Source organism: Melospiza melodia, chromosome 2 (assembly GCF_035770615.1).
Source record: "Melospiza melodia melodia isolate bMelMel2 chromosome 2, bMelMel2.pri, whole genome shotgun sequence".
Taxonomy (NCBI): Eukaryota; Metazoa; Chordata; class Aves; order Passeriformes; family Passerellidae; genus Melospiza; species Melospiza melodia.
In genome coordinates this window covers 133,468,237-133,477,798 of record NC_086195.1, presented here as the reverse complement: position 1 = coordinate 133,477,798, position 9,562 = coordinate 133,468,237, and the positions used below count along the sequence as shown (strand labels likewise).

At 42.2% G+C, this 9,562-nt stretch overlaps 1 protein-coding gene across 18 annotated transcripts in view; it reads right to left on the bottom strand.

The window, feature by feature from the left end:
* Positions 1-235: 235 nt before the first annotated feature.
* NRIP1 (nuclear receptor interacting protein 1) overlaps positions 236-9,562 on the bottom strand; it is a 141,327-nt gene continuing 132,000 nt past the window's right edge. For all 18 annotated transcript variants that reach the window (XM_063150043.1, XM_063150045.1, XM_063150037.1 and 15 more), the window contains one exon: positions 236-9,054. In XM_063150043.1, the coding sequence (XP_063006113.1) occupies positions 5,206-8,694 (3,489 nt within the window). In that variant the 5' untranslated portion in view covers positions 8,695-9,054 and the 3' untranslated portion in view covers positions 236-5,205. The remainder of the gene's footprint in view (positions 9,055-9,562) is intronic.

Genomic DNA, 9,562 nt, shown 5'->3' with positions numbered 1-9,562 from the left:
AGTTAATAAGCAGAAGGGTATTTAAATAAAACATAATACAGAGCTTTGTGAAGTAAAGCTGCTAATCTCATTTAGATTGCTTCATTTCCAGCTCCACAACACTCAGCTTCCAGTCAGTAGCCTTGCTGAAGGCTGTGTGTGCCTGTTTTTTGTTGTCAGAAATCTGCATCAACAGCACTGATGCAAAGAGCCCACTAACACTCCAATAATGCAAGTACACATGAAATAAAGCAGATTTAAAAACCATCAAGACAATGCATTTTTCTCATTTATTCAAATCTTCTGCAGGAAGTAAACACTGAAAGATTTAAAAAAACTTCACACTGCAGTATGTACAGTTTTGTGACATCACATGAGGAAATTAATTTCTAATAAAAAAAATGAGACCAGTTAAATTACTGAAGACACATCACAATAAAACTGGTTGTGGTAAAATCCCAAATTCTTATGTATGGCAATGAAAATCAATACTCCTTTGTTTTACAGGGATGGAATAGTCCAGGTACAATATTTCAATTATGCAAAATGGAGGCCTGAACTTACATGACTTATTATAGTTGTATGAGCACTTCATGTTTTAAAAGTAGGTTTGCATTTTTTTTTTTCCAGACCCTTTTGAATTGAAGCACATTCTTTCACAAAGCTAAAATACCACAGCAGAAGTCATGTCCAGAAGTGGAATACTGTTGTGTTTTGAACTGACCTGACTTGTTAAGACTTTTTTTTTTTGCCAACGCACAGATGCACAGGGTCCCCCATGCACTTTTCATGCAGCAGTTAATCACAACTTTAAATAAAAGAATTTTTTCTATACATTCTTCCAGACTTGCAACTGTATACATACATGCAAAAGTTTTTAAACCTATGTGATCATATTTACACTTATACATGGAATATACATAACAAAAAAGATTAAAAGGTTTTTTTTTCCTTTGCATTAGAACAATACAAAATATGTATTTTTCATTAAGGAAACCACTATTTACATCACCTTTTAAAAACCAATTTCAACATATTATAGGCGTAACAAGTCAACATATTTACATTATATATAAATATATATATAATATATACTTACCAGTTTACTCCTCTGTAAGATGTGGCAGAGAACAAACTGGTAATATCATGTCACTGACGTCAATGAGAGCTGTAATACTTTCACCAACATTGAACAGGGAAAATTTAAACCACTCGTTTCTTTCTTTTAAAAACATTTGTAAATTAAAAATTTAAAAACTTCACTAAGAGTAAATGGCTACGAAAAGTAAAAGTTATGGCTGAATTCCCTTTTGATCTCATATAAACTTCTCCAACTGAGCTGCCCAGCTCTGTGGTATCAGCAGAGAAGCCCTCCAGCTCTCCACTTCTGATTGTGGTCAAGCCTTACCCACCACCTTTTCCTCAGGCTTGGGCAGAGGAGACACTAGAACCGGGATATCTGAGTGCCAGACACTTCCCTCTGGAAAGAACAGGCCAGTCTGCGTGGCAGCTCCGAGCCCGTCCCCAAACGCAGGCGCTGCTGACGCCCCTCAGCAAGGCACAGGGGTCTCAGCTGCAGCTGCAGCCCCGGCCCTCCCCAGCCAAGGGGGGCAGAGTTAATGCAGGGTAAAGCTCCAAGGGGCTGCAGTTGCACTCTCAGTGTGGTACAGAGACAATTCCCTAACTCACTTCCTCCTGGCCTCAGCTGGAGGCAGCTGTCCCCAGTCTGTGCTGGCTCTAACTGGGGTGTGCCCTCCCTTCCCCTCCCTGCTCCTTGGATGGGGAGATCCCACACCAGCACCCCCTGATCCTGCACTGCTCTGCCTGCACAGCTGCTGCTGCCAGCATCTGCCAAGACCCCACTTTGCTCCAAATCTGTACTCTAAACACCTAGAGGGAACAGGAGTTGCTGAGAGTACCGAGGGCTACTCAGGAGATGACCTTGGTTTGCAATTCATCTGCAGGGACTGCTGGAAATCAGGGATCTTAGAGCTGCTTGGGAAAACGTGGCCAGCCCTACCAACAAACCCAGCTCCCACAGCCCCCTTCTCTGATGGAAAACTCCCCAAGGAAAGAAATAGCAACTCCTTTTTACTCACCCATGCTATACAAGACAAAAAACAGTTAAAGAGCCTTTGGTCCTAAGGTGTCAATGCTGTAAGTGTGGATGGGGCAGATCCAAAGAAGAGCTCTCTTCCCTAGGGAGGGGTAACACCAGGGATACTGCAGAATTCCACACAGGAGGAGGCTATTGCCCTCTTAGCAGCTGACTGAGCATTCCCTTGGCATGTCCTGCCCTCTCCCAAGGGCCCCATTCTTGTTACCTGCTGTTTGAGAGGGCAATGCCTACAGGAGATAAGATTCTTCCATGAACACCATGTCCCAAACTTAAATTCTTGTATATCAGGGTTTACTGACGTCTGTGAGGATGGCAATACCCTTTTGTTAACATCAACTCAAAAGAAAGCTAAATCCTTAACTGGTCAAACTGTTAACATTTTAACTTAACTGTTTTACAAAACTTTCAAAATTAAATGTTCAAAAGTATATATTATAACAATAGACTACCCTGGAATAAATACAAAGGTCAGCACATTGCTCGATTCCAGTATTATTTTTTGTTAGGGTCAGAATCTCTTCCCCACTCTTCATCTCAACTTAGCTTTGCACAAGTTTTTTCCACCAGGTAATTCCACATCCTCTCACGCTGCATTTTTCTGTGGAGCTCTTCAAGCAAATTATAGCCCTGTATTTAGTCTGGGGACCATCTATTATTCTATATTGTATATATTTCCTACCTATATACACATTGTTTCAAGAAAAATAATCAATTAAGACTTTAAAAGACATTTAATGGATGGAACAAATACCATCTTTTTAATATTTCTGCTGGGTTGACTCATATAAAAAGAATTCAGTTCCACTGTCAATCCAAAATATACTTTATCTCATTAATGATTATTCTATGAGACATCTGAATTGTCATTGGGCTACTTATAAATGCAATATTAAAGACAAACAAAATTTTATTTTTATATTATACTTCAGACAATGACATTTAAAATGATATTAGATTTGTGTGAAGGTTTTAAAATATAAATCTTCTTTGTACAGCCCATTAATATATTATGCTTCACCGAAGTAACATAAAAATATATCTTTAAATTGCTCTGTTATTTCTCATAAAAACCAGGGGGAATGTTTTATACCGGATACTGCCAAATATTTGTGTTCCCTAAAAGAAGGTATCCCCCAGAGGGGGGCAAAACAGAATAGTGGTGCATTTTCCAGCTGTCAGACAGCAGAAGTCCCTTTCAGTAGGAACTGCAATGGAAAGAGGAGGAACTGATCTTGGGCTGGGGACAGGGACAAGAGGGGGACAACAGCCTGCTCTGTCTCAGCAAGCCAGGAGTCTGGGAAAAGCATCTCAGAAACCAAACCAGATGGAAAAGAGCAAAGTGCCCCATCACTCATGTCTGCTATGCAGGCATGGGATGCACAGAAACAGCAGTTTTGTCATGTCACTGGCCTGCAAGGGTGAAAACAGACACAATTAAACCAGAGAGCAGCTCTCATTATTTGTGCAAGCCAACTGCTTAGCTGCTTGCTTGCTGATGGCAGAGAGGATTATCTGTTAAATCAGGAAGCCACAGAGAACTTTTTTTTTTTTAGGGGAGTAAAAAGTTCAGCAAAACTTCTGCTTGCCAATAATTCACATAATTCAGAGGAGCTGGATTTTGTCCTCTTCCTGCCCCCAGAGAAATAAGGGCTGCAAATGGAGTTAACACTGACAGTGCTAACGGGAAAGCAGAGCCACACGACTCCTCCCCAGCCAGCAATTCTTCTAAGATGTCTCAGCTCTGACTGCAATTTTCAGTTCCTCCCATCTCAGGCTGATACTGCCAGATGTTACAAATCACAGCACAGGTGGGGATTGAGGAAAAGGGCAGGGAAGGATTTCTCAGATATATCCCACTATCCATTACAGAACATGACAAAACCACAGTTTTATCCTCAGTGCTACCTGGGAAATTATTCTAAAGCCAGATTTTCTGCAGTGAAAGGGTAGTGCATTAAACCATGTATCAGCTGCTCAGAGAGTAATAAATATTGGCAGATTATAGATTCTTTTCCCTGGTTGTAGGAAGAGGCCAACACATTTTTCATTAAAATCCTATTCCATCTTTGAGTGGAAGTCTAGTCTCTAGTGCAGTTGGTATTCTTCCACAGGGAAGCAGGATGGTGCTGAACACACAATTCTGTTCATCCCCTTCACAAGCTTTCCAGCATTTTCCTCGCTGAATACATGTACTAAGCCTTCTCAATCACACTGCTCCAAGAGGCATTTTGGCTTTCCCCTTTTAGGCAGGAAAGTGACAGGAATGTGCCGACAAAAGGACTCGTGCAGTACTCGCACGGCCCATGAAAATCTGCCTTTTTTTATAAAAACCTAGAAAACACCCTTAATTCTAACTAGTAACTCATAACTATGGCTAAGAATTCTGAGGAAGGCATTTGTTGAGAGCAGGGCAAGGAAGAAAAATAGATTTTACACCACTATTCTGGCAGGACCACAAACAAGATTTAAAAATAACAATACAAATTTTGGAAGCACTAAAAAATACATTTCAGTGCACTTCAATTATTAACACTGACGCAGGTTTTCCAATATGACGAGCTAATACCTTGGACGGACTGCTCCACTTCTTAAAAGTTATTCTTAAAATTTCACAAAACATATTAAAACATTAAAAAAAAAAAAAAGAAAAAAGTACACTGTCTCTATGCTCAGGCTTCAAAAAAATAAGGATTATTTTACAGGGAGGGAGGAAACGCAGCATTACCACCACCTAGGCTGTACGCTTACACTTTATGTTATACCAAAAGCTTGCAGATCCAAATAAGACTCTGATCAAAGAGTACTCATAACTTAATCTGATACATACAGAAACGTCTTGTACAAATTACAACCCTTCTAGTTTCCTTGTGACAATCTACTGTAAAGCAAATTTTATCTACATGTATTTTAAATAACATCACCAGAAAAATAAAAAGTTTATCAAATGAAAACATTTCAATTAGACCATGCTTTTTTTTTTTTAAATCATGCTCAATTTATACAGTAGTCAAGTTCATACTCATTTTTCTTTTTTCTTTTTTTTTTTTTTTTTTTTTTAAACAAAGATTCAAAACCGCTGATTGTAAACTCACTGAGGAGGCTGCAGTTTATTCTGGCTCTTTTTTGATTGTTCGCACTTTTTCCAGAAGTCCATGCACTTCTCCATTCACACCACCGTGCTGATGAGAGCCGTTACTCCCCATATGGCTGTTGTAAGGGCTTCTTAAGTTACTAAAAGGAGTTTTGAGCTCCGGCTCAGATGTCAATTCCTCTTTGATTGTAACGCGAGTCGAGCTCTCGGTAAATGACGGCTCATTCCAAATTTCTTTGTCGTGTGCTTCTTGGCTGCTGACAGAGCTGCCACCTTTCTGTAACATGTAGTACAATATCGGGTTGGTTTTGGTCAGTCTCGGGGAGTCTTTCTCGTAATCGTTCTTGTCCATGCCCGTGATCACCCATCTGATGGGGCCCTTCTCACTGGGCACGGAGCACATGCTCAGCTGGTCGGGCTCCAGCCTGGACACCGCGCTCCCCAGGTGTTCGGGGAAGGGGGAGCTGGCCGGACTTTTGACTGCTACGGGGTACTGAAATGTTCTGTGATCTACACAATTGTTCTGCTGCACGGGGCTTCCCACCAATGATCTTACTGAGGAAATGGTGAATTCAGGTTTATTGACTGTTGCACTGGTTTTGCTTCCTTTTTTCTTGCCCTCTGTTAGTATGTTATTCCTATGTTGTGACAGATCTCTCTCACAGTTTTCTGAGAGAAGCAGCTGTTTCAACACATTAAAGCCTTTACTATCTCTAGACCAACTCCTATTCTCAGTTTCACTATTTGAACCATGACTTACACCGTATTTAAATTCAGCATCACTTCTGCTGAATTTCAGCTCTTGCTGGTTAAGCAAAGGCCCATACAGTGCCTCGGTAGGAGAAGTGTGATTGTTTCCAGCATCAGACACATTACTTTTCATCTTTTTTAATGGGCTTTCCAAAGGCTCAGCATGAAGCTTCCTCTTCTTCGGTACTGTGCAAAGACTCTTGGATTCAAGGTGTGTCAGCTCGTTGTTTCGGTGACTCCTGTCAGGCTCATCTGCAGGGTAATGGTCTTGATTCTGCCTCAGCAACCTACTTAGCAGGCCATTTTTGGAAAAAGAGAAATCTTGAGGTGAAAGAGGCTCAGATTTCACCTCCTCGGATGCTGGAGAAGCAGCTGTGTTTCTCTGCAGTGAATGAGCAAACCCTTGGAATTTGTTACCCTTGCATTCTCTTACTTGTTGTGCATTTAAATTATAAGGAACATTTGATTCGTCAGATGGTTCAGTTTTTATTTTCACCGTCAATATTTGCTCATTCAAAGCCTTGTCTGTCTGTTCTTGAGAACTTTCATCTCTTAAAAGCATCCTCTCTTTCTTTTCACTTTTACCTTTATTGGGAGTTCCCAGAAGCAGCTGAAGGACAGTGCGCCTTTCAAGGAGATTTTCTATTTCCGAACCTGGAAGTCCTTGTTCAGCGGGTGCGGGCTGACAACTGAATATTTTGTTATTTTCTTCATGCATACTCAATTTATTCGTAAGCAGAGGGCTGTTCAATCTATCAATCAAGCCCACAGGTTTATCCATGTTCCCTGCCAGCAGCTGTTTGCTAGCTCTCTGTTCCTCACTCGACATGGAACTCTGCATGCCGCACTGAGCCAGGTTCTGCAGCAGCTTGCTGGCGCTGAACGCCGACGAGTTCTGGGGACTATCAGTCCTGCTCAGCTTAGCTCCTTGAATTTCCTTGCTTTTGGACAGGTCTATCAAGTGCTTAGATGCAGAATTCATCAGTCTGTCCGGCTGGATGCTGCAGGCATAGGGTGGTGAGCTGCGCTTGACAGCCATTGACTGGTGAGAGAGGTTTATAGGAGAGTCTGCTTTTGTGGAAGCCAGCAAGGGTGGAGTGCTTAACGGAGTCATGCGGTTGGTACTGGGACTGTCAGCAACAGGAGTCCTTTTCCCAGTCTGTACAGTGAATTTTGCCACATCAGCTGTACTGTGTGGTCCCTGAGGATCGTTACTCTTGTCTACCTGTTCTTCACTCTTATGCCCAAGTAACAGCTGCAGTAGTGTTACTTTCTGGTGGGGATTCAGCTTAGAAGCTTTCGGAGTGTCTTTCTCTTCCTTGCTCTCTGGACAGGAAATTTTTGGATCCCAGTTACGAAGCAAGGACTGAGTGAGGTTATCCAGTGATGCAGGTGGACCTGCATCTGGCTTATCTGTCCTCTGTTTAAAGGATAGGTCTATAGGAAGACAGTTAGAATGGGAGCTTTCATCATCACTGCTGTCTTCTGTAAAACTGGGATTGTTGTCTGAGTACTCATCAACAGTTGTTGGTGTGCTGCTGTCTTCAAAAATGCTGGCTCTCTCACTCTGCTCACGCCCTTTCACGTGCTTGGCGGTATTCTGGCTTTTCAGCAGATGTAAGAGCAAGCTGTTGCTGGGAGAGGTTTTCAGGTTACTCCTTTCCACAGTACTTTTGTATCCCACAGTTTTGGGAGGCGAGTGCATGATTCCCACCGAACTCTGAAACGGTGCCACGCTGCCTTTGCTAGGGACTGCCTTGGGGGACGATCCTGCCTGACCATTGAGATGGCTTGTCATTCCTTTGGCCAAACCAAACTGGCCCATGTCCTTCTGAGCGCTCTCCTGCAGCCTGGCCATGGCTGCAAGCCTCTCGCTTGCAATCTGGTTGGCATTTTGTGCTTTTAGAGCGTGTTCCCTGGAGTACTGCTGCAAGTGGGCTTCGCTGGAGAGCAGCAGGGCCAGCTGGCTGCACGCCACGCTGGGCTTGGGCGAGGCAGCAGGGCTGGACCGTTTCTCCACCATGCTTGCAACAGCTTGTAACCTCGCAGCACACGACAGGGGCTCGTTCACCACCTTGGGGCTGCTCTGCACCGCGTGAGGAGATTCTATAAACCTCTCTTTGGGCAGGTTCTTGGTGATGTCAGGCAGGCTGTTGTCCAGCTTCTGATCTTTTGCTTTGCTCTTCTTCAGCAGGGTCTTCAGGTGGCTGGATGCAACACCATAGCACCTTAAATCTTTCTCCACTTGTAAAGAATCATGGCTAAGAGAATAGCCCTGCTCCTTAAGACTCTGTCTAATCTGCTGTGACAGAGCAACACTCTGCAGCCTAGAGCTGAATGACTGAAGCAAAGAGGCAAGTAATGTGCTATCCTGTTTGCCTTTAGGCACATTTTCAACCATGCCAGCCAACAAAGCTTCCTTTTTTCCATCTAAATCCACAATGGAATCAGACAGCCGCCTTCTCTTTGCTGCATTCCAGTCTTCTGAAGACTGCAACAGTCTTGCTTTTTTGAGGTGCAGCATGCCAGATCCCCGATACGTACTCGTGTTGAGAACTGGACCATTACTCTGACAGCTGGGAAATATATTTCCTGTAATCTTAAAGTTTTGATCCTCCCCACTATGCCCAGTGGACTTTTTGTCAACTGCAGTACCTGAGCCTCCTGCTGCTTGATGCATTAGTAATCCCTCTAGGTAAGTTAGAACAACAGAATCCTGGTGCATCTCAGAGCCAAGCTCTTCTCCATGAGTCATGTTCAATAAAAGTTTCCAAAAAGGCTCTGTTTCTGTTCACTTCAAAGGCTAGTTTTGCTCAATCAAGATGCAGAGTTAATAACAGGTAGATGTCTACAGTGTTTTCTTAGAGACCTTCAGAAACAATAGAAAATGTATTATCCTAGGCAGGCTTCTCCCAGTGTACACTGTTTGATGAGCCAGGTTTCCAACCATAGCAATCCTCAGCTGAGATCTAGGATATTTATGGTCGATGTCTAGGAGAACACTCAAAACACGGTTTCACAGAAAAACAGTTCCATCAAATATTTGCTGCCTTCTTGCTTCTGGAGGCCAGCTTGCTTTTCTTCCTTTTCCATCTCCACCAAGCACATAAAATTCCTAAGTCAGAAACACAAAACAGAAAGAAAACATTTAGGATTAAGATATGATTGCATAAAACATTTTTTCCCTAAAAAAAAAATCCAAACCCAACCCCCCATGCATTGTCTTAGGCAGAGATTCAGGATACATAAACAACACATATTCCAGAAGAAACTAAAAATCAAATAAAGGACAAAATACATGGTATCCAATTCAAAGAACATTATGAAAACAATTCTGAGATGAAGTTTTACGCAAAAAATAAGCTTACTTATCGTAAGCACAGCTACAACAAGCTTTCACTGAACTTCACTATTCTGCAGTTAAAAATAAGGAATAGTAAATCTGACAGGAAAATCTGAAATCACTCTAAACACAGTTTTAAAAAAATCTATTTAACTTTACTTCACAGTTGCATGAACTTTTCTTCTGTAAATCTAAATACACAGGACATGCATCCTAGCACTCTTAAACTGAACTAATAGGAAAAGGCAGGCCTAAAGTCAGTGTTTAATTTCAGGTTGCA